Source organism: Protopterus annectens, chromosome 8.part0 (genome assembly GCF_019279795.1).
Source record: "Protopterus annectens isolate FY-2018-M chromosome 8.part0, PAN1.0, whole genome shotgun sequence".
NCBI classification, from domain to species: domain Eukaryota; kingdom Metazoa; phylum Chordata; order Ceratodontiformes; family Protopteridae; genus Protopterus; species Protopterus annectens.
The window spans coordinates 235,719,899-235,744,264 of record NC_056741.1 but is presented as its reverse complement, the minus strand read 5'-3'; the positions used below and the strand labels follow the sequence as shown (position 1 = coordinate 235,744,264).

The 24,366-nt window shown below is 42.0% G+C and overlaps 1 protein-coding gene across 1 annotated transcript in view; it reads right to left on the bottom strand.

Moving 5' to 3' along the window:
* Nucleotides 1–23,575, bottom strand: part of LOC122808721 (trichohyalin-like) — a 196,239-nt gene extending 172,664 nt beyond the window's left edge. The window contains exon 1 of the mRNA XM_044079714.1: nucleotides 19,063–23,575. Within this exon, the coding sequence (XP_043935649.1) occupies nucleotides 19,063–23,487 (4,425 nt within the window). The 5' untranslated portion in view covers nucleotides 23,488–23,575. The remainder of the gene's footprint in view (nucleotides 1–19,062) is intronic.
* Between the last annotated feature and the right edge of the window lie 791 nt (nucleotides 23,576–24,366).

Below are 24,366 nucleotides of genomic sequence, written 5' to 3'. Positions count from 1 at the left end.
GCCCAATATGTTCTACTGACAGTTTCAACAGTTTCATCCCTGCATTATTAAAAAACTCAGTTGTTTATAAAAAGGATTGTCCAGAGGCAGGTCAATAGGGAACCTGTAAACCCTATGCCCTTTTGGGACAATCTTCAGGTTAATGCACTCCGAAAAATAAAAATTTTCATACAGCAGGCTTTGATATTTGTTAAGCTTCTTGTTGAAACATTTTAACAAATCATGTACATTTGTAATTTCACTGTTGGAAATGCAGCAAGTGTTGTTAACATTAAGGTGCCCAAAAGGGCTAGACAAATTATGGAAAAGTTTTTCAGAACCAATACCATTGTTACTCACATGTTCTCTACTTCTGGAACCTGAACCACCTTGAGTGGAATTTTCACCACCATTTGAGCCACATCCATTAAACAGAGCATCGGAATAAGACTGGAGTGCACCAAAAATACACTGCTGACTGCAGTGTCCAGAAGACATGGAAACAGAAGACTGTGGACTGTCCAAATTACTTTTTCAACCTTCCATAGTCAGTTGCAAATCCTCAGGCACTGTATGCAGCGTGCCCAAATCACCATCTTCCATGTAAGCCATATCAAGAGGTTTTAAACTGAAAACCAATATAAACTATCCACTCAGATGATGAATAGCACAACTGAACAACAAAAACATCTGTAGATAGGCATCACAGGGAAACGGAATATTCTTAAAGAAAGTTTATTTTTGAGCGCTATCATCCACCAGGGACTTCATCAGAAAACTGAACAAATGACTGGAAGACAACTTTATAATGCAAACTGACCAATCAGTAACAACAAACTACAAGTAGCAGACCTAAAAGGTACAAAAGCACTGAATTTACAGCACATAAATATAACACAATACAAAATAACATGATGTTAAAAAACAGTTACAAAAACATTTTATACAAATGGTTATCATTCAGGCCAGGAAACTTATTGGCCTGCATCTTAAGCTGCCACAAAGTTATGATACCATTTTTACCATTTGTTAATTCATTTATTGTTTGTTGTTTTTAACAGTTCAGTTTGCATTGCATTCCTTTAAGAAGATTCCGTTTTCCTGTGGTACCTTTCTTCAGCTTATTGTTCACTTATGCTATTCATCATCTGAGTGGTTTGCTTGTGTTAAGTCATTCAATTTTTTGGACTGTCCTTGGTTTTAGGAGTTTTGAGACTTTTTATGGAAATCACATGCCATTTCTTCTTAAATGTCTATTTACTTGATTTTTTTGAGACTGGATGAGGATATAAAAAAACACCTGAAAATCTGGAAAAAGAGGCTGAAAATCTTGGAGATTCCCTGCATCATCTGCCCTTTTATCACACTTTTTGATCACCTCTGCAGAAGAGGGGCCAAACAATCTCTATTCAAAGGAGAATTTAAAATCTCATTTTTAACGTAATCTAGGAGTTCTAAGAACACAGCCACGCAAGCATCCTCAATACAGTACCAGTGGCCATAGTCATACACACAATGCAAACAATGAATAGTGACCTGTGTAACAGAAGAAACTAAGTTATTTAAAGCAGATTTTTCCTCACAATAACAGACTGCAGATAAAACATTTGCCATACTTTCACAATTTGTCAGAACAAACTGTAAAATGTCAGCTTGACAATTCAAAATTCTGTACATCCAAGATGCAGAAGTACACACTTTTCCCCCATACCAATCAATAAATTCCCCATCCTTTTCAGAAAGAGTAGGACTGGAATTACGTAAATGCTTAGCCGCAGTAGGATCAAGTGAAGCTAAAGCTGCTGGGTCAGGTTTGAGACTAGTGTATAAAAAAAAATTAAAAGACAAAGGAACTTTATACATCCTATCTGCCTTATTAGGGCATTAACTAACACACACACACACACACACACACACACACACACACACACACACACACACACATTCTAAAGCTGACAGAACAGGAGAAATGGATGTAGGCAGAACCAAATCCAGCACTAGGCGACCTAAGCAGCTGCCGAGAGCCCACTGGCTTGGGGGCAGGGCCTGCTAGCCAGGCAACTGACAAAAGATTTAATTTACAATTTAAAAAAAAACGTCTGGGTTTTTTTTTTTTTTTAGCAACACTCCTCTTTAGGAATGCAATCTGCATCTGTAGGTGTCAATGCACACATATTTGTTTCTGCTGTTGCTTCTTCTAGAATAAGTGACTTGCTTGGGTTCGCTTTCCTTTTCATCAGACAAGACAAGCTGGGGTGTTCGTTCCAAAGATGCTGGTAAGGTGTGTGTGTGTGTGTGTGTGTGTGTGTGTGTGTGTGTGTGTGTGTGTGTGTGTGTGTAAAATACCATAGGTAGGGATGGCAGGTTATTTAATTAACTTGCTCAGTCTCAAATCCTGTACTTCAGTTACATTGCTTAAAGAAAACAAGAGCCTGAATCATCTACACCAACTTCCAGACTACTTATGAGTCATACCTCCCAAATGTCCAGATTTTTTGCCGTATATTTTTGCTCTGTTCTGCAAACAATTTGTGGTTTTCTGATAAATCATTAAAGACTGTAATCACTCAATAATGACAGACATTTGGATACATCATAAAATGCATGCTGATGCAAAACGTGTTCTTCCAGCAACTTTCTAAGTGTAATTAAATGGTGTCCCTGATTTTGGGCCTTCGTCTCCCCCTTCCCCCCGCATTATCTTAAGCTTTGTCCAGATTTCTCATGCTAAGAGGTTAAGAGGTATGTTAAGAGTTTCAGTGCATTTTTCAAGGAATTGTGAGGTTCAGTGAATTTTCAAGGAATTGCAAGTTTCAAGGGAAGAGAAGTTCACTGTTGTTCATGCTAAATCTGTTTTCAATGTGCAACTGTTTTCTTTAGCAAACGGCCATCAGTGCTTGTGCTATAAAATTTGAAAGCAGTTAGTAGCACAACAGGTAGTATACTCGATTATGTAGAAGGCTGTGGATGAGATGCCTAGTAACTATGAACCTGTTGTTGGTTTGCCAGCCATTCCCTATTGCACTACTACCTAATTGCCTTTTTTTAATGCACCTCAGGCAATTTATTATTCAAAGGCATCAGGCACTGAATTTGTAGCAAAGCACTGAAATGTAAAGTTGCTTGCCAGCAGCAAACTCTTCATTAGTTACAGATCTCATTAATGATCAATTATTCAGATCATACCTATCAATCTCTTACAGCAAGAAATTTGGACAAAGCCATAAATAATTGGGAGGGGGGGGGCAAAAGCTGAAAAACAGGGCACTTTTAAATACTGCTCTTACAAACTAGTGAATTTGATAGAATAACAGTTTTTGCAGTAACATAAATTTTCTGAAGGGTATGAAGTCTGAAACTCAAATGTCTGTCATTACTTTCTGACTTAATTCCTCAATGAATTGCCAGTGATTTGCCAGAAAAACACAATTTGATGAGAAACACACCAAAAATATGAAGAAACACTCAGGACATTCTGCGAAAATCTGTACAGTTGAGAGGTATGATTCAGATTGACTTTTACTTCTACAGAGATTGTACATACTGACTGATATTTGTAGATTGTAATGAAGTTTGAGTATCCTTTTATGGTTGAAATGTTCTAAAATGAGTAGTTCTGTCACTGGTTCATACATTTGGTTTCATTGCTTACTAGAAAAAAAATGTTCAAAACTACAAATTCAAAACACTATAACAAGTGGTGTGTAGAATACAAGGAATATAATTTAGTACAATCAGGAAAGTGTATAAAACTACTTGTATGTATGCATGGTCCTAAAAATGTGTGCAAGGGGTCTATGGTTTGAAAACAGCCCAAAGGCACACTCAATCCACCAATGGCCATATGCATTTTCTTTGAATGTGAGTTTCAATGCCGTTTCAAGGGCAGAGAAGTTTACTATTCATGCAAAGTCTGTTTTCATTCTGAGACTGTATTGTTTTATGAAATGGCTATCAGTGCTTGTGCTATAACATTTGAAACAACAGTTTTAAATTAAATCCAAATATCTGGGTGTGGGTTCTGAAAAATCCTTCTGTAACAACTCATAGTATCTTCTCAGGGGCTGAGAAACCTCAGTGTTCTCCCACTGAAACAGTGGTACACTTTCGCAACAGTCTCAGAAAAAGAGAAACACCACAGGGAGAATCAGAAACCGAGCTCTCCCCTGAACCTGAATCACAAATTTGAGGTAAAGAATACTGTATCCATCCCAGCTTCTTCCTGGTCAGATTCAGAATCTTGAATCCCTCTTTCTTTTATCAGAAATGACTTTAAAAGGATCAATAGCCTGAATTAAACCATGAGCCAGACCCTGTAAACTACGCCTATCCAAAGAAATTTGAGGAGTAGATACATGTTTGTTTTTATGTTTCTTTTTTACAGGACAAAATGGGGCCAACCATGTTACTAACAGTAGCAACTGCTTCTCCAGGGATGGGCACAGCATTATGACACAACAGGAAACCTTCCCTGTTCCTTCTCTCAGAACCGACATGAGGGAACCGCAACAGCCGCAGAGGATGTGGCTAACTCCAAGTCCATTGTGGCTCTAAGTGTTACACTATAGGGATCCAGGGTAAAAGATGAGTGGTTTGAGATTCAACAAAATGCCACAGCAGAGTCATCCACCTACGACTGAGGCAAATTGCTAGCCTGCTGAAAGGTTGTTTGCTGAATTTCTTCTTTTTGTGACTGGAAGGAGGACTGACTGCGAGACTGGTACTCTGTTCCATGGTTAAGCTGAAAATGGTGCCTCTTTCCCAGGCAAGAGGAGTACCAATTGTCAATAAACACTACCAATCCACAAAAGTTACTTTTTGACAGAAAAAATACAGTTAAAACAACTTTAAAACAATATGCCAACCCCACAAAAGAAAAGCAATTTCTTCACAGAAAAATGTTTTCAATTACTTTACATTACTTTTAAACTGAGAGATTTAAACTTTAGCCATTTAAAAGTGGCTAAAGCAACACTGGAGTTGTCTGATACTGAAAGACTCCTTAACGACTTTCTTCTTTTTTTCATTCAGGGGAAGGCACACCCACAGATACTGAAGATTGCTCCATAGGTAAGCTGAGAAAAGAAATGAAATGTGGGTAGCAGAGCCTGGATGATTTGGTAAAGTGAGATGTAGAGAAAAAAAGTTATGTCTTACCATAACGTTAAATCTGTGTTGTAGATCTTTGTTTATTCATTACCATTAGGACCTTGGTTCCGTCCTCGGAACCGATATAGCCATTTCCAAGCTCGCGCCAGCCAAAAGGTTTCAGCTAAGACCTACCCAAAATGCCCCTCTCCTAGTTACTTCAGATCTTGTTTGCCGTGTTCCTAGTCAGACGTGCTAGCCATCTCTCAAAGCTAAGTAGAAAATTGCTAATTTTAAGGCAGTTTCTCTTTAAAATTATTTAATTTTTAGTCAAGTTCGCATTTTCTCACTGTCGCCTATAACCTAAGCCTATTTCCTACCCTTTTCCTTGGTAATTTAATTTTTTTACCTTTATTGGTACTGTCCCTCTCTCCTGTCTTTGACAGGTCTTTTCTTTTTACTAGTGTTATTTTTTTTTTTTAAATAACATCATTGGTATTTTCTCTGTTAATTTTTCTATAGGATGGCCTTGTTGCCTTACTATATCAGACAAAGCTAAGTTGGGATTTAAACAGTGTGACAGGTGTGGACATAAGATGCCTAACTTAGATACACATGTTCGTTATGTCTACTGCTTGGGCATGGATCATATTAAAGCTGACTGTCACATTTGTGCTAGTTTTAGTAATTGTACACTAGCAGAATGTAAAAATAAACTTATCTTATAAAGACACCTATTTCAGAGGCTCTATCTGGGTCGGAGGTCTCACCCCCTCCAAAGACCAAAAAACATAAGGAAAAACTGATTACTCGAGATGACTGTTTCAGAGGCTCTAGCTCAGTCAGAGGTCTCACCCCCTCCAAAGACTAAAAGACATAAGGAAAAACTGATTACTCAAGACACCTTTTTCAGAGGCTCTATCTGGGTTGCAGGTCTCACCCCCCTCCAAAAAATAAATAAATAAATAATAAGGAAAAACGGAGTCACTCGGTTTCTGCAGCTCTGTCAGTTATGCAACCTAGTTGGCTGCATGCTTCGCCGGTGTCCTCAGCGCAGACCTCTTTGGCACCAGGCTCTGTGTCTTCTCCCTCGGTGCTGTCCATGATATTTACTCCTATTTCGGTTCCAACCTCGGCACCACTGACTATGGTGCCGTCCTTGGATCTGACATCGGCTCCAATGACTGTACCTGCTTCGGCACCATCCCCAGCCACGGTGCTGACAGTTTCTTTTGCTCCATCAGCTCCAAAACTCGAATACCTGCCAAGGACAAGATATTTCCACTCTGGTGCATACTGTCATGGTTCCAACAGCAGTGTTTTCCCTGTTGGCACCGTCCACCTTTGCTGCATTGGCTCCAGTGGAACTGATGCTCTCCCGAAGCAGTGCTTGGATCATCCGTACCTTGGTACCTAGCCCGGTGCCTATTTTCTCACTGGCACCATCTATTTCCATGGCTCTAACGGCTTCCACTTCTCTCAGAGCTCTGCACCTGGAGGTGGGCTCCTCACGGTGAGGTGTGACCCCAGTTCCAAGGTTGTCCCTCCTGGTTCCGGACTCCCATCCCTCCTCAGGTGAGCCTGCTGTACAGGTAGTGGACTCGCAGTCAGCCCCAATGACATCAGTATCAGAACCCTCCCATAGCATGCACCTCTCCCAACCCTCTATTTCGGGACCCAGGGCATGGGAAGAACCCTCTTTGAAGGGAACCCCTTCTCTGGAGTCCTCCTCAGAAGATCCCACTGGGGAGCCACCCAGAAAGAAATGGTGCCAGAGGAAGCACCTTGATTCACTGGAGGAATCTATCACCAAAGACACTGATTGTGATGAGGGAGAAGGGTCCCCACGATCTTCTCCAGGTGACATCTCATTCGGAGACATTCTCGAAATCCTCAAGCAGCGGGGAGACTGGAAGTCCTATAACCCTTCTTCTGAGGAACTGTTGTTCCTGCAGGCCTTCCGTGCCCGGCCATCTACTTTTTGGGTGACTCCACCAGCAGATGACCTTGTTAAAATCATTGTGCAACATGCCTGGAAGGCTCCGGGCAACGTAGAACCTGTCCCTCAGAAGCCAGACAAAAAATGTTATCTACACCTGAAGACCAGCCCCATTGGTCCTAGCATTTGACAGTTGATTCTATGGTCGTGGCAGCGGCCACCAAGAGAGAACTGGCAGATGATAGTTCCACCATCCATCCTCCAAACAGAGAGTCCCGGACAATGGATAGACACGGGAAACGTACCTGTGCTTCAGCGACATTCTCCATTCGGTCACTGTTCTATCTGGCACACTTTACTCATCTCCAAAGAGACCTAATTTCTGAAATGTCTCCCTCTTTGGTCGGGTACTGCCTGATGAGGTGCGTGATACTGTTGCCTCGCAGCTAGCTACCCTTGAATCTATCTCGAACTCCTTGATACGTTTGATATCTCACTCCACTGAGGGGGCAGCTCGAGCTGCCACATCAGGTGTTGTCATGAAATGTAATGCTTGGATGCGGTTGTGTGACTTCGCAGACCCCTTTAAATCTTCCTTCGTCAATGCACCTGTTGACGAATCTGCACTTTTCAGACCCAAAGTAAGAGAGACAATTACATGTAGTGAGAAAGATGGAAAGACCTTGTCTGCTGTGGGCGTATGCCTTTCCAACCCCCAGAGGTCCTACTCCAGGAACCAAAAGGGAGGAAAAATGTGGTTCAAGAAATCCCAAGGACCTTTTCTTGACACTCATAGTGAACAATCCCCCCGGGGGCAGAGGGGGCAACTCATATGGAAGACGTCCCTTTCGGGTAGAGAGGGTTAGCATAACCAGGGAGCTAGAGATTCTTTCTCCGGCAGACCCTACCAGTGCGCCTGAGCAGCGGCCCGATTGCTTTCCTCTGGAAGCAGTCAGGGGTCATTTTTCTCTGCATCTACCAACCTGGCATGTTATTACTACTGATGTTTGGGTGCAGAGAATAATATCCAGAGGCTACCAAATACCGTTAGATTTAACTCCCACCCCCGATGTACCACCCAATCAGAGGGAATTAGCAGCCTTAGAAATAGAAAAGCTGCTAAGGAAAAAAGTCATCCAACCAGTACCACCAGACCAGACAGGATCCAGGTTTTACTCGAGGTTCTTTTTAGTGCCAAAAAAGACAGGGGACTGGAGACCAGTCCTGGATCTCAGCCTATTGAACAAATTTATCAAACTTCAAAATTTCCGGATGGTCACAATACAGTCCATTCTTCCCTTCCTAGGGAGGGATAACTGGATGTGCTCTATACACCTTCCAGGACACGTACTACCACATATAGATGGATCACCACTCTCTGACGTTTCTCTGCTCCCGGCTGGGAGCCAATCACTACCAGTTCAGGGCACTGCCATTCGGTCTCTCAACAACCCCTCAAGTGTTCACCAAATGTATGGCAGTTGTGGTAGCTCATCTTCGACTACAAGGATTTCAGGTGCTTCCCTATCTAGACAATTGGCTCCTTATCAGTCCGATCAGGAATCTTCTTAAACTCAAGGTCTCGCTCTCCACTTGGGGATAACAATCAACAAGGACAAATCTCAGTGTCTCCAATGAAGACACATGAATTCATTGGAGCGGTCTTCGACACAACATCCTGTCAAGCTTCTCTCCCCCCTCACAGGTTTTCGAACATAACACCAAATCCAAGACCACCTTCTCAGACGTATGTATCAGCACATCTTGTACTGCAGCTCTTAGGCTCCGTGACAGCTGCCATTACATTGGTACCACTGGCGGGAGTGCACATTAGAATCCTACAGTGGCTCCTTTCCGCACAATGGTCATTGTTAATTTGCCCACTCGACCACATCTTACGTCTTTCAAACAATTGCAAGGAAGAAATGATATGGTGGATGAACCCACAAACGAATCTTTGGTGGCAACCATTCTGTCTTCCCCAGTCTACAGCCACAGTGACCACATACGTTTCCCTGTTATGGTGTGTGTGTGTGTGTGTGTGTGGGGGGGGGGGGGGCATTTCCAGGGAAAGACTGTCCAAGGCACCTTTTCCCCCATGGAGGCCAATTTGCACATAAATGTCCTGGAACTGAGGGCAGTTCTCCTAGCATTGCAAGTGTTCCATATGTCCCTACCCTCTGGGACCACTGCAATTCAGTCAGACAGTCGTTTTGTATATCAACAAGCAAGGTGGAACCAGGTCTTACCCCCGTGTCGGGAAGTCATGAGGATTTGGCACTGGGTGATAGCTTCCAACCACTTCCTTATAGCAACACACATTCCCAGGAGTTCCAACCTTACTGCGGACAATCTGAGCAGGAACATTCTGATGCCTCACAAGTGGTCCCTCAACCCTGTAATGGCAGATCATATCTTCCAACACTGGGGCAAGCCTTGCTGTGACTTGTTTGCTTCCCCCCCTAAACTACAAATGCAGAAGCTACTTTGCCCTGATCCCCCCTCAGGGGGAACCACCAAGGGACGCTCTAATGCACGATTGGCCACCGGGTCTTCCCTATGGCCTCATCTGATTCACAGTCCGTGGATCCTGGATCATTCCCAAGACCTATTTTCTCATCCTCAGGGACTGATTCATCCCAACCTGCACAGTCTCAAGCTCACAGTTTGGTTCCTTAACTTCCAATGATTGCCAGGTTGCCTGACATCACATCTCCTGTTTGTGAAATTCTTCTGGCTTCACACAAACCTTCCACTAGGAAAGTTTATTCCAGTAAATGGACTAGGTTCTCTATTTGGGCCAAGGATCAGAACTTAGACCCTTTCTCTATGCCTATTCAAAAGGCCTACAATACCAGACTACTATTTTGCATGCAGGAGCCTCAGCTTCGACGATCACTGAACATTTAGCAGCTATCGCCAATTTTCATAATGATCTTGATAATTCTTTAGTTATGTCACACCGCCTTTGCAAGGCCTTTTTGAAAGGAGTATTACATGTTAAACCTGTGGTCAAGCCTCCCTTAGAACCCTGGGACTTAACATTGGTACTTCAGTCTCTCACAGGTTCTCCTTTTGAGCCTTTTGATTCATGTGATTTGAAATTTTTGTCATGGAAAACCTTACTTCTAGTAGCACTTACCTCACCGGGAAAGAGTATCTGAGCTGCAGGCTTTGAGTGTCAAGAGTCCTTACTTGATCTTCCACATGGATAGGGTGTACCTTCGTACTGACCCTTTCTTGCCCAAGGTCATTTCTGGCTTTTCCATTAACCAATCTACTGACCGGCCGGTTTTCTTCCCTCAGCATTCTAACAGAGGGGAGTACCTTTTGCACACCCTTGATGTGCATCGGCAGCTTTGTTGTTATTTGAACAGGACTAAATCTTTCAGGAAAACAGATTAATTGTTTGTGGCCTTCGCAGGACCCAGACTGGGTAAACCTGTTTCCAAAGTGACTTTATCCTCCTGGCTTAGAAACATCATTACCTTTATCTACCAACAGAATAAGCTGTCCTTACCTTCCAGAATAAAGGCTCATTCTACCAGATCTATGGCTACTTCTACAGCATTTAATTCCATAGCCTCTATGGATGATATCTGCAGAGCAGCCACTTGAGAAAGACATCATACCTTTATATCTCATTACAAATTGGATTTGGCCTCCAGAGAACGAGCATCTTTTGGTTCTATGGTTCTCAGGAATATCATTCCTTAGGGCCACCCAGGACTCAAGTAGCTGGGGACTCGGTCCTAATGGTAATGAATAAACAAAGATTTACAACATCAGATAAAGAAGTTATGTCTTACCATAATGTTCTATCTGTGTTGTAGATCTTTGTTCATTCATTACTTCCCGCCCTCCTTCCCCCTGCCTGGACTCCTGGTGGACTTTAGGAACTCCTGATTAGGGTATTTGCTCAGACAGAGCCTCCTACTATTTTTTTTTTCTATTACAACATCTATTATCTAAGGGTGGGCAAACTCGATCGAGGGACCCAGACAAACGGAAGGATGTAGCTGAAGTAGGACTTGAAGAAAGGAAACAGGAAAGCTCATGTTCTAAGAGGAAGCTTCCCACCACTCTCCTTTTCTGGAGTACAGTCCATTGGTCCAGATGAATAGTATCTTAGTACCAAGCCTTGAAGGAGTTACATAAATGATGGTCCAAAGAGGTGGCCACTACTCTGAGGATTTTGCCAGGACATAAGTTACTGACTCTTCAAGTCTTCTCTTCTTCTGCTTCTTGTTCTGGTGACTGGCCTTATCTCTATTGCTGTTCTTGTATTTTTCTTTATCTTTTTCCCTTTCCTTTGGCCAGGTCACTTTTGAGAATTCCTTTCAGTACCAACTTGTTACATTGGTCAAGGCAGGTCCATGAACTAAAGTTCTTACATAACTGACAATCTGAATCAGGATGTCCACCCTAAGACTCATGAAGCGTAACTTATGAGGATCTTGGGGAGGGAACCTAGGACCATACTGCCTTAATTTATTAAACCCAGAGGCCTTCAAATCCGTATCCATGTCAAGAGTCAAATTACCTCTAACAACCATGTTAACAATATGCAGTGCAACAATAAAAAGATTTCACTATGCCAAAAAAAAGAATATAAAAAAAAAACATAATACAATCAAGTAAGGATGACAGGCAAAGATTTTTATACACAAGGGTTGGGGAGGAAAACAAGTTAACAGTTTGAGGAAAAACTGATGATGTACAATAAAGAATAAAAAATAGCTAACACTTAATTGTAAAGCTACTCTAAAGAATCAAAAATATAAAGAAAACTCTCTTATTTGTCCCACAGATGACAGAAGTTCATCCCAGAAGGCTTGAGCTGAGCAAAGAGCCAATGAAGGTCTCAATGGCATCAACAAAATCTATAATATTTAGTTGGGAGTGATGTATAATGGAGTAGGGGAGGAGGTGAAGACAGCCAGAGTTTGTTGTTCCAGTGTCCAGAGAGGACAGGCCTAAACTTGTAAAATAGATACAGTCTCTTGAATAAAACTACAAGAACCATGAAAAGCAAGACTGAGGATGATAACTTTAGAGTGGCCAAGGTTCATAATTGCAATGCAGAAAAGCCATGAAAACTCAGAAAAGGTTTCTCTGGAAGCAGGAGACAAAAGGGCAGTGGACACTATTGTTATTTGTACTTGGATGCATTGAGGAGTCCCTTGGCAGCTATTTGGAACTATGGTTACACAAAGAACTACTCCAAGACATACCTGTGCTACAACCAACCAACATAAACTGTGTCGCTGCTGTGGGATATACAGGTCTGCTTATAATAGTAATGTTTCCTCAGTATTAAACTCAAGTCAATAAAAAGGAGGGGAAAAGGTACTTGCCTTTACTTTCTTCACCATCACTAAGTTTGTTTAAAACAGTGATAACATCTCTGAAGCCTCTGAGAAATAAAGCTGTAATTTCAGTAGTGGCAAGGCAACAGGCAGAAAACATACACATCGTGGTTTCTCCGTTTTGAAACTTTTTGCTCAGAGAAGTAAAGATTTAAAAAGGCAAAGATATTTTCTATGAATTCATAATAAAGAAAATAAATAAATACCAACTAAGAGAGGGATGAATGAACCTGCAAATAACCATGGTGGGTTCTACCTCATAAAATAATAAGAATAGCAATGATGAAAAGGAAATGAAGATGGAAGAGGTAATCTCTGCCTGCTAGTGTCAAGTCAGCACTAAGATTAGTCCTTGACACAAAATGATACGGAAAAAGCTTCAGTACAAACGAACACCTAGAAAAAAAAAAAGTACAGCTGTACATACTTACCATAAATGTAGATGTTCCAGTGTATTCACTGTTGCAGTCAGCACATTTGGGTTATCTGCTTGCAGGTAGCCCTCAGTTGGCCTGATTATCAAAGACTTGGGTGCTGCATTGGTTGCTGTCTCATCTTCCATGACGTCAGGTAATCAGGAGTATAAAGCATGCAGCCGACGTCATTACATCAGTTTTTCTTTCCCCAGATGTCAGGTGCCCCCAAAATGGGAAGCAATTATATACAAGGTTACACCTCCAACAAAAAGCAGAAACACCAGAAAGCTTTAAGCATAGTAAACAAGAATAGAGGTATAGTCAATAGAAGTCAGGGGGCTGGAGGGAGGGTAACCAGGACTGCAACAGTGAATACACTCGAACATCTACATTTATGTTAAGTGTACACAACTATACTATGTTCTTCGCGTTTCACTGTTGCAGTCATCACATTTGGGCAGATTCCCAAAGCTAAGGATGGGAGGAGGCAATCAGATAGCATTAGGACCAGCTATAAGGCCCTGCAAGATTGCAGTGGCAAAGCCAGCCCTGGATTTAGAAAAAAATTAGCAAGTGGTAATGCTTGGTGAAGGTATGTACAGAGCTCCAGGTAGCAGCTTCCAGGATGTCCCTGGTAGGGACACCTCTGAGAAAGGCCGTAGAGGTAGACGCAGCCCTGGTGGAATGAGGTCTTATCCCCTGTGGGGTAGGTTTTTAATGGTGTTTATAGCAGAAATGAATGCAGTGGCCTATCCACTTAGAAATGGTTTGCTTTGAAATGGCCTTCCCCTCCGCCCCTGCAGCAAATGCAACCAGCAGCTGTTCAGATTTCCTGAGAGGCTTAGTCCTGTCCAGGTAAAATCTAAGTTGTCTGTGCATGTCCAAGGAGTGCAGTATTCGTTCCCCTTTGTTCTGTGGATTAGAAAAGAAGGTTGGCAAATGAATGGACTGATTAAGGGCCACACTGGATACCACCTTGGGCATAAAGGAAGGATTGGTCCTGTGGGACACCCTATCCCCATGAAAGATGATGAAAGGCTCCATTGCCATAAGGGCCTGTAATTCAGACACCCTTCTTGCTGAAGTAATGGCTAGAAGGAAGGCTGTTTTCCAAGAAAGGAATTTCGACTCTGCATTTGCAGCTGGCTCAAAGGGAGGTAAAGTGAGCTTTTCCAATACAAGGTTAAGGTCCCAGGATGGAGTAGGGGCTCTCCTGTGTGGTCTTACGTTTTTGGCCCCTCTGAGGAATTGCTTCAGCAGTGGATGAGAGAAGAGAGGTGGCTCTGTATTGTAATGGGCTGAAATGGCCGAGGCATGAATTTTGATGGAAGAAAAGGAAAGGCCCTTGTGAAGCATCTCAGTTAAGTATTGAAGAATATGCGGTAAACTGGGCACTCCTGTGCCCATTCCCTGAGTCTGGCTCCAGGAACAGAATCTTTTCCATTTTTCAGCATAGAATTTTCTAGTACTAGGACTCCTTGCCTCCAGAATAACATCCATCACTTGCTCACTGAGGGATGGTAACAGAGAGATCAGGTAATTAGCCAGGCTGCAAGGTTCAGGGTTTGAAGCTGTGGGTGCAGAATATGGCCCTCCTGCTGGAAAAGCAGGGCAGGGGTGCCATGGTTCCAGCAGTGTCACACTGCACAAGAGGGGGTACCAACGTTGGCGTGTCCAGTCTGGTGCAATCAGTATTGTCCTTGGTTTGTCCGGTTTGATCTTTAATAGCACTTTGGAGAGGAGAGGCAGAGGGGGAAAGGCATAAACTGATAGGTTTTTCCAGGTGAAGAACAGGGCATCTACTTTCCAAGCTTCTTTGTGGGGAGTCCTTGTGCAGAATTTGTCCAACTGATAGTTCTGAGGGGACGCAAACAGGTCTATCTATGGGCCTCCCCATTTGTTTCTCAACATGTTGAATATCTTTGGTTCCTTTTTCCACTCGTGTGGGTCCATGAGATTTCTGCTTAGGTCGTCTGCCAGTGTACTTAGCTTGCCTGGCAGGAATTGAGCTTGTAGGTGCACTTGGTAGCCCAAGGCTGCGTTTCACAGAGCCATGGCTAATCTGCAGAGAGGGTATGAGTGGGTTCCCCCCTGCTTGTTTTTGTACCACATAAAAGTGGTGTTGTCCATCTTTACCAATAATTGTCCTGGAAGAATACCCTGGGTGCAGTCGATAAGCCAAAGGGCAGTGCAGAAAACTGATAGTGCACATAGCCTGCTCTGAAGCATAGGTATCTTCTGCAACATTCCCTTTTTGGGATGTGCAGGTAGGTTCATAGGTTCATAGGTTCATAGGTTCATACTAGGCTATCTGCCCGAGGGCATTTACAAGCCTAGCCCATAGTTTTGTGGCTTACGCCACCCCTTTAGTATGGGGAACTATACCCATTATTTTGCTGTGCCTCTGTTGAGCAGTGACACTGAGGTAATCCCTGGGGTATATCTGCGATCTCCCATCCATTGGTCAAGATTTCTCTTGAACAAGGCCAGCGAGGTGCTCTGCCTCACATACCGGGATTTTATTCCACAGCATAGGAGTCTTTGGGTGATGAATCTATCCCTCCAGCGTCCTATTAATAGCCGTGAGGTTTAAGTCTCCCCTTGTGGCTCTGACGGATCTAGATTTTTTGAGGTGAAGCATATTCATCAAATCTGGGTTTGACATGGCCTTGTATGTTAGGCAAAGGTCACCTCTGAGCAACTGAATAGAGCTGGAGTTCTTTCAGTCGGGCAGCATAGGACAGATGTTTGAGACCCTTTATCCTTTTGGTGAGGAACTTTTGTGGCCTCTCCAGCTGCTGCAAGTGTCGGGTCAGATACATTCCGAATGGGGCATTGTACTCAATCATTGGTCTGATGAGAGCTTCCTTTAAATCCAGTGTTGCCAACCAGGCATTTCTGCCTAGCATGGGAAGCAGCTGATGAAGAGCTAGCATTTTGAATTTTGGGATTTCCATAAAGGTGTTTAGTTTAGACAGGTCCAGAATAGGACACCAGGAATTGTCTTTTCTGGGTACCAGGAAAAGTCTTGAGTAGAAACCTTGCCTCCATTCTTCTTCTGGGACAGGTTGAATAGCCCTGATGCTTAGAAGAACAACAACTTGCCTTTGAGCCTCTGCCCACTGATTTAGGGGTAGGTCTGGCCAACCGTTTGGGGTTGGTAAGGAGTGGAAGTGGAATCTGTATCCTTGGGAAACTATATTTAAAACCCATTTGTCTTGGGTAATGAGTTCCCAATTTTTTGCATGCAGGGCGATCTTTACCCCTAAAGGAACAGTCAGTTGAGCAGGCTTGGAAGGTTTAAAGTTAAGTTATTGTGACAGTTTACCATAAGGGGGTGTCTTACTACTCCCAGTTTTGGAAGTGGGATCCCCCCACTCCTTAGGCCTGTGAGTACCTTGGGACTGAAGCCTGGGTGTTTTGCTGGTTCTGGGTTTGGACTGAGAAGGCATAGAAGAGGCAGGAAAAGACCAGGCCAATGCCTACTAAATCTGGGAGGCTGTACTTGCAGGAAATCTTTAACAGTTTGCATAGATTTAGCTTTTTCCTCCATCTTTTTAAGTACTACTTCTACTTTCTTGCCAAACAAGCGGTCTTGGTTTAAGGGAGCATCCAGTAATTTAGCTTTAACATGATCTGGCAAAGATTTCTCTAAGCCAGGCATGCCTTCTAAGTACAGACCCAGTGACAGCAGCCCTGCAAGATGCCTCTAATGAATCAAAACCACATTGCAAAGTATGTTTTCCAACTCATTCAGCAGAATGCATTAAATCCTGTAATTCTTTATTTTCAGCACAGTCAGGAATCAACATAATTTTCTGTTTAAGCAAACCAATAATATGTTGCTGATACTTTAACATATGAAACTGGCAGTTTAAGGCCCTAATGGCCAAAGTAACAGAAGTGTATACCTTCTTACCCCATCTATCCAGGGCCCTGGAATCTCTATCTGAGGGGGTAGGGTTTTTGGCAGTAGTAGCCTTAATGCCCTTGTTCCCTGTGAAATGGTCTCAGGATCCGCAGTAGGATTTTTAAAAATGAACTTGTGAGAGTCAGGTACCCTGTAAAAACTGCCAGGTTTTCTAGGAGCAGGAGGTGAAGAGTCAGGAACCAGGCTAGATTCCGAGAAGGCATCATCTACAATGTCCACTACAGGAGGGATGGCTAAAGGCCTGTGTTGAGGTAGGAGTAAGAATTCCCTAAGCCTCTTTTTGGAGTCAGAGTAATCCTGGCTTTCCCAGCAGAAATGCTCCGTAAGAGTATGCAAGGTTTCACCAAAAGAGAAATCCTCTGGAGAGGAAGCAGAGGGAATGGAGTCCTCTACATCAGAATCGTCACAGGTAGATAAGGGCAACTCCTGGTCATCAGAGAAAACAGAAATGTCAGAATCCCGATCAGAAGAATCAGAAGGAAAATCAGTCCTAGGTCTCTTAGAGGGAGAAGGGTGGCTTCCCCTGATTAGAGTAATAAGGTCTTCAGCCATTTTTATCATTTGTTTTTTAGGCATAGGGGCCTGACCATGCAGTCTGGGCGTCGGTTTTCTAGGCATTGATCGAGTTTTAGGCCTTGAAGAAGAAGATGGCGTTGGTTTAAAATGCAAGTCAGTAGGCCTGAATACACACTCAGAAGCTGGTGCCTGCACAGCGGCTCCGGACCCATCCAAGGTAGAGACATCCGCAGGTTCCACAGTTGAAAGAGCATCTCGGGGCATGGATCTCAGTAGAGGCCTGCGAATCTGAAGTAGTGGGTACCAGGGGCTGCAAATGTGCCTCACTGAGTACCGGCGAACTGGCGACTATCTTAAGAGAAGCGGCGTCGGCAGCTTTGGACCTATACGGCGTGTCTCTGTCTTTATCTTTGCATTTTTTCAGAATGCTGGTAGTCGGGTGGCTTACCAAAGTCATTTCTGGATAATTGAACCGAGTACCAAAATATTTAGATGCAAAAATGAACCGACAACGAATAGTATGGGGGTTAAATAAGGCACAAAACCAACAGCGAGGTATGTCGTGGTCTGGGCCTAGGCAAGGAATGCAGTATGAATGAAAATCTTTATGAAGTATTTGCTTTCCACAAGAAATACAATTGTTAACTTTTACTGACATCGGTTTAGAGCAAGAAAAAGGATCCCCAACGGGGTACTTAGCTTAGTTGAAGACTTCGGATCTGAAACTCAAAAATGAATATTTCAGCAGTCAGCCGACTGGAACTTGCGATCTGCTTCTTCTTCGGGCACTGCACGGCAAGAAAGACTGATGTAATGGCGTTGGTTGCATGCTTTATACCCCTGACTACCTGATGTCATGGAAGATGAGACAGCAACCAACGCAGGACCCAAGACTTTGACAATCAGGCCGACTGAGGTCTACCTGCAAGCAGATAACCAAAATGTGATGACTGCAACAGTGAAACATGAAGAACATTGGATGTTACAGACACAAGGCTACATTAGCAGAAACTTGCAAATGAAAATAATGTTTCAATACTAGCACAGGAATACATCAGTTCAGAGTTCACAAGACAGGAAATCACCAACCTAAGTTTGGGGTTTTATCTGTCCAGGTAACTGTGTGGGACTGTACTGGGAAAGGAATTTACTGTAAATTAAATATATTCATACTTCAGCATGTTTTATGCCTTCATTATGGCATATGACATCAGAATCATAAGGGATGTCGGAAGTAAATGTTACAATTTAGAAATCTATAATTTACAGGATATTGACAACCGGTGGACAACAGCTGAACAGTACCATCTGTAAGGTGGTCTATCAAACACTATGCTGGGTATTATCAAATCCAAAACATGAACTGCTTCCAATTAATATACAACCATGCTGGTGCTGTACAATGGAGAAAAAACAAACAGAAAAAGCCAAGTACACAAAGCATTATTTTATCATGCAGAACAGATAGCAAGTGAAGTGTTGATGCAGCTGGTTACATGGACAGCAGGGAGTCAAGTTTGTAAAAGTGGCACAGAATGACTTAAAAAAAAAAAAAAAAAGACAGGATAGTTACTGCATTTTTCCTCAAACTTTAAAAGTACAGGTTAACAGGTAAGTGAAACATGACAGTCGTTTAGACCAAATCAGAGAAAAATTGTTTCTGAATTGTGCTATCAGTTGTTAATTCTGTAATGAACATCGGCACAGTATGTGCCAACATATGAATAATACCCTAAAAAAGGGAGCAGGAAACAAATTCAGCTCACCACCTGTGGTATTCTAATTTCTGATGCTTTAAATATATACCAAAACAGAAAATGCTACCTGTAGTGATCTGTGTTGCTCTTCTCTCTGTGTTAACAATCTCTGCAGAGATGCCTTTTCTTCTCCCAGTTCTGAGATGGCTGTTTTGCATTCTGTCAAGGAGACTGAAAGTTCCTGAGCTTTCTGCCTCCACTCAATCTCTTCGCCTTCTGTCCTCTGTAGGACAACGTGAAGGTGCTCTAATGATGCTTGAAGAGCCAGAACCTGAGACTGCCTCTCTTCCTCCTGCCTCTTAATACTCTGGTTCTCTTTTTTTAGCATTTCATTTTCTTGGTCTTTATCCTTCAATGATGATAACAAGCATTTCCTATCCTTCGTTAGTGCAATGTCTTGCATCTCTCTTTCCCTTACCTGTTTCTGAAGTTCAATAATGGTTTCTCTAAGTGTCTTCTCACATTCTTGTGCTATTTTTTCCTTTCCTTCAGATTCACAAACTGTCTTCTTTAATGTTATCTCCAGTGTTTGTCTTTCTTTTTCTTGCTCCTGAAGCACTTGGATACGCTTTCGGAGAGCCCGTTCCTCTGTCTGTTGTTCTTTCAAACACTCTTGAAGTTCCCTGATTTTTTCTAGCATCATTTCAGTTTCTTTATCTCTCTCCTTCAACATTGAATTCAAAAGATCACCATGCTCTTTCACTGCCACTTCTTGTGCATGTCTTTCAGTCTCTATTTCCTGAAGTTCCTGAATTTTGTCCCTTAGTTCCACTTCCTGATCTTGTTTTGCTCTCACCTGCTGCTGAAGATCTTTGATTTTCTCCCACAGTTCTGACTCATGGGCATGTTTCTCTCTGATTTGTGCCTGCAGATCTTGGACTTTCTTCTTCAGCTTTGCTTCCTCAACTTCTCTTTCTTTCTCTTTTTCCTTGAGACTTTGGATAATTTCTCTGAGTTCTCTCTCTACAGCTTGCCTGTTTGTTTCTTGATCCTGAAGACGTGTAATTTTCTCCATCATTTCTGCCTCTTTAACCTGTCTCTCCACTTCCTGTTCCTTGCATGTTTCTATTGTTTCTCGTAATGCTGCCTCCACTGACTTATGTTTTGTTTCCAACTCTTTAAGATCTTTTAGTTTTTGTGACATAATTTCAAATTCTCTCTCTTTTTCCTTCAGAAGCAAATTTAAATGAATAATGCTCTCCTTCAATGCAGCTTCTTGTGCGTGCCATTCCTCTTCTTTCATCTGCAACAGTCTAATTTCTTCCTTCAGTGCCACTTCGTGTGTGTCTCTCTCTCTGTCATTCTGTTCAAGTTTACAGATTTTTTCAAGAAGCATTTCAATCTCTCTGCTTTTGTCCCCTAGTGCTGAATTTAGATGATCACACTTTTCTCTCAGCGCTGTCTCAAGTTTCTGTCTCTCTCTGTCTTGCTCTTGTAGTTCACTCATTTGTTCCTTAAGTACTGCCTCTTGTCTTTGATAGTTTGTTTCTTGCTCTTGCAGTTGTGCAATTGCCTTCCTCTGCTCTGTCTCAGTTATTTTATGTTTTCTCTCTTGCTCTTGCATTTCTAGAACTTGCTTTTGTAGTGCCTCTTCCAATGTTCGTGCTTCTTCCTCATTCTGATGAAGTTTCTCAATTGTCTGTTTTAGTGCAACCTCCTCTTTTTGTCTTTCACTGTTTTGTTCCTGAAGCTTTTGAAGTTTTTCAGTCATCAATTTTTCCTGCCTCTTTCTCTCACATTCTTGCTCTTGAATAATTGCAGTAAGCTTTGACTCATCTACCTGGATGTGTGCCAAACACTGTTGAAGTTGCTGAATTTTTTCTTGCAGAGCCATCTTATTTCTATGGCTCTCTCTCTCATGTTCCTGCAACTCCTGCACTTTCTTTTTCAACATTTCATTCTCTCTAGCATGATCCTTTAGCTGTAAATTTAAAGTATTCAGATTCTCATTCAGGACTGCTTCTTGTTTTTGACTCTCTCTATCTTGTTCAAGGAGTTGTTGAATTTGGTTTCTCAGTGATGTCTCCTGTCTCTGTCTGTCTATCTCATGCTGCTGAAATTCTTGTATTTTTTCTCTCATTTCTGCTTCTTGTGACAGTCTTTGAGTCTCCAACTCCTGAATACTATTTAATTTCTCTCTCAGGGCTGTCTCCTCTCTTTGCCAGCCTCTTTTGTCTTCCTGAAGTTCCTGTATTTTGACTTTAAGCACATGAATCTCTCTGACTCTGTTCTTCAGATCTGCATTCAAATTGTCTACAGTGCATTGCAGGTCAGCTTCATCTTTCTGCCTTGCCACTTCTTGCTGCTGAAGTTGGTAGAGTTTTTCTTTCATAGCTGTCTCTAGTGTCAGTCTCTCTGTTTCATGTTTTTTTAGATCAGAAATTGTCTCTTTCATTGCTGCCTCCTGATTTTCTCGCTCTCTTTCCTGCTGATGAAATTGTTGCACTTTCTCTTTTAAAACAGCTTCTTGTTTTTTCATCTCAGAAATGGTCTCTCTCATTGCAGATTCCTGCATTTGTCTCTCTTCTTCTTGCTGATGAAACTGCTGTATTTCTTCTCTTAGAGCTGCTTCCTGCAGTAACCTTTCAGTTTCTCGTTTATTTAGATAAGAAATTGTTGCCTTCATTGTGGACACCTGTTTTTCCCTCTCTGTTTCCTGCTCCTGAAGCTGTCTGATTTTCTCCCTCAGTGCTGCCTCCTGTGCCAGTCTCTTAACTTCTTGAAGCTGCAGCTGGTGGATTTTCTCTCTCAGAAGGATTTCCTGATTTTGTTGCTCTTTCTCTTGCATCTGAAATGCACGTATTCTGTCTCTTAGTGTGGTTTCTTTCACGTCTTGCTCTGTTTCACGCTCCTTAAACTTTTGGATTTTTTTAAATAGCACTTCATTTTCCCTGCCTTTTTCTCTCAGCTGCAAACTCAGTTGCTCTACTGTCTCTCTCAACACATCATCACACCTATTCCAGTCTTTTTCTTCCTCCTTGAATTTTTGTTCTTGCGTCTGAGTATTATGTCCACGGAAATCCTTTCCTTGTTTTTGAAGCAGTTCAATCTCATCACACTTGTCTCTCAGTGTTAAACTGAGACAATCTAGTTTAGCTATCAAGACTGCTTCTTTCCTCTCTCTTTCTGTGTCTTGTTCTTGAAGTTTCTGAATTATCTCTACCAGCTCTGTCTTACGAGTCTGTATCTCTCTGTTTTGCACCTGCAGTTCTTGAATATTCTGTCTCAAAAGAATTTCCTGTTTCTGCTTCTCGTCTACAAGCTGCTGAAAGTGTTTCACTTGCTCTTGTATCTCAGTGCACTGTTCTTGAAGTAAGTGGATTTGCCTTTTTTCTGCAATTTGTTTTGCCTGCATCATCTTATCTCTTTCTTGAAGTTCCTGGATTTCTCTTCTCAGAGCTACGTCTTGTACATGGCTCTCTGCCTCCTTCTCCCCAAGTGTACATATATCCTCTTTCAGCACTACCTCTTTCCTTTGGTTCTCCCTCAACTGTCCCTGCAGTTCTTGAATTTTCTCCTGTAAAATTTTGATTTCTTGATCCCTGTTCTGCAAAAGAAGCTTTGAATTATCTTTGTTCCATTCCAACATCTCTAATTGTTTTTGTCTCATTTGCTCATCTTCTTGAAGTTCTTGAATTCTAGTCCTTAATATTGACTCTTGTGACTCCTTTTCTGTGCCACACTGCTGAAGTTTCCTAATTTGCTCCTGAAGCACTTTAATCTTTCTATCTTGTTGTTGCAATTCAACATTGAGACGACCCTCATTTTCTCTTAACACTGATTCCTCAGCCTGGCTCACACATTCTTTTTCAAGAAGCTCTTCAATTTGTTTCATTAATGCAGCCTCTTGCATTTGTCTCTCTTTCTCCCGTATCTGAAACTCCACAGTATTTTCTTTCAATATTTGCTCCATTACCTGCCTTTCTGTATCTCTTGCCTCAATTTTCTCTTTCAAAGCAGCATCTTCTTCCTGTCTCTGCATCTCTTTTTTCTGTAGCTTTTGATTTTTTTCTTCTAAAACTGCTACATGGATTTTCCTCTCAAATTCTCTTGCCTGGACTTCTTGAATTTGCTCTCTAAGTGTGGATTCTAGTATTTGCTTCTCTTCCTCTAATGCCTGGAACTTCTGCTTCTGAACACCCTGTTGTTCTTGAAGTCCCTGGATTTTTCTTACTAATCCTGCCTCCAGCTTTTGGCTTTCCATCTTGCACTCCTGAATTTTTTCATACAAATCTGTAATGTTTTGCACTTGATCCTTTAAAGTCAAAACCAGCTGGTCAGCATTTACTCTTAACAATGTTACTTCTTTCTTGTTTATATGTTCCTCCTCTTGAAACTCTTGGATTATTTTAGTTGTTACTGCATGCTTCTGGCTCTCCTGTTGCCCTTCTTGGAGTTCACATATCCTGCTGCTCTGGGCTATGGCCTCTTCGGTCTGTCCTGAACTGTCAGAATGAAGCTCTCTTTCCAACATGGTTTGTCTTTGCTTCATTTCCCTTTTTTGAAATTCTGCATTTGAAACCACCTGCTGGAGTTTCCGTATTCCATCTTGAAGCTGGCACTCTAGCAAATGCAAAGTATCCATCTTTTTCTACAGCCAAAAAAAAAAAAAAATACAATAAATTTGTTAAAGGTAGAAAGTCTGTTTAAATCATCATTCTCTAACATGAAAATGAAAACAGTTTTCTCACTGGTTAAGAATGTTTACTTCTCTAATTCAGAAATTAAGGGATGCAGTGGTGAAACCATTAAAAACATTGGTAACAAACATAGAGGCAAAAAGTGTAACAAATAGAATGCATTTTTGTCTGTATTCATTTGCATTATATGTGTTGGTACACTTCCACAGCTAACTGCATCTTTACAGTCCAGGTGCGCGCGCGCACACACACACACACACACACACACACACACACACACACACAAAGGCATTATTCATCCTCATTCAGCATGACAAAGAAACCTTCTCATTAATGATGCAAGCATGCACCTTGGTGAGGGTGTTTTTTATTCCACCTGTAGGCTATGCCTATAAGAGTCCCTCAGTTACTACTGGCTGAATTTCTAAACAGACTAATACAACCATAATATACATAACCAACCTTTACATACCAGCACCTTACAAAAAAGAAAAACAATGCTGGTAATGATTTTCTATAAAGAAAGACACTCAATGAATTGCACTGTTTTTAGTTGAGATCAACAAATTGCAACACTACCCACTTCACACTTGATATTCTGTGGGGGAAGCTACAGAATTGCACATATTCTAAAATGTATCTCCTTCCTTCCAGGAATATATGTACAATTTATTTTCTTCCAGATGGAATAAATGTATTCCCTTTGCTCTCTGTTCTGAACATTACTTTAC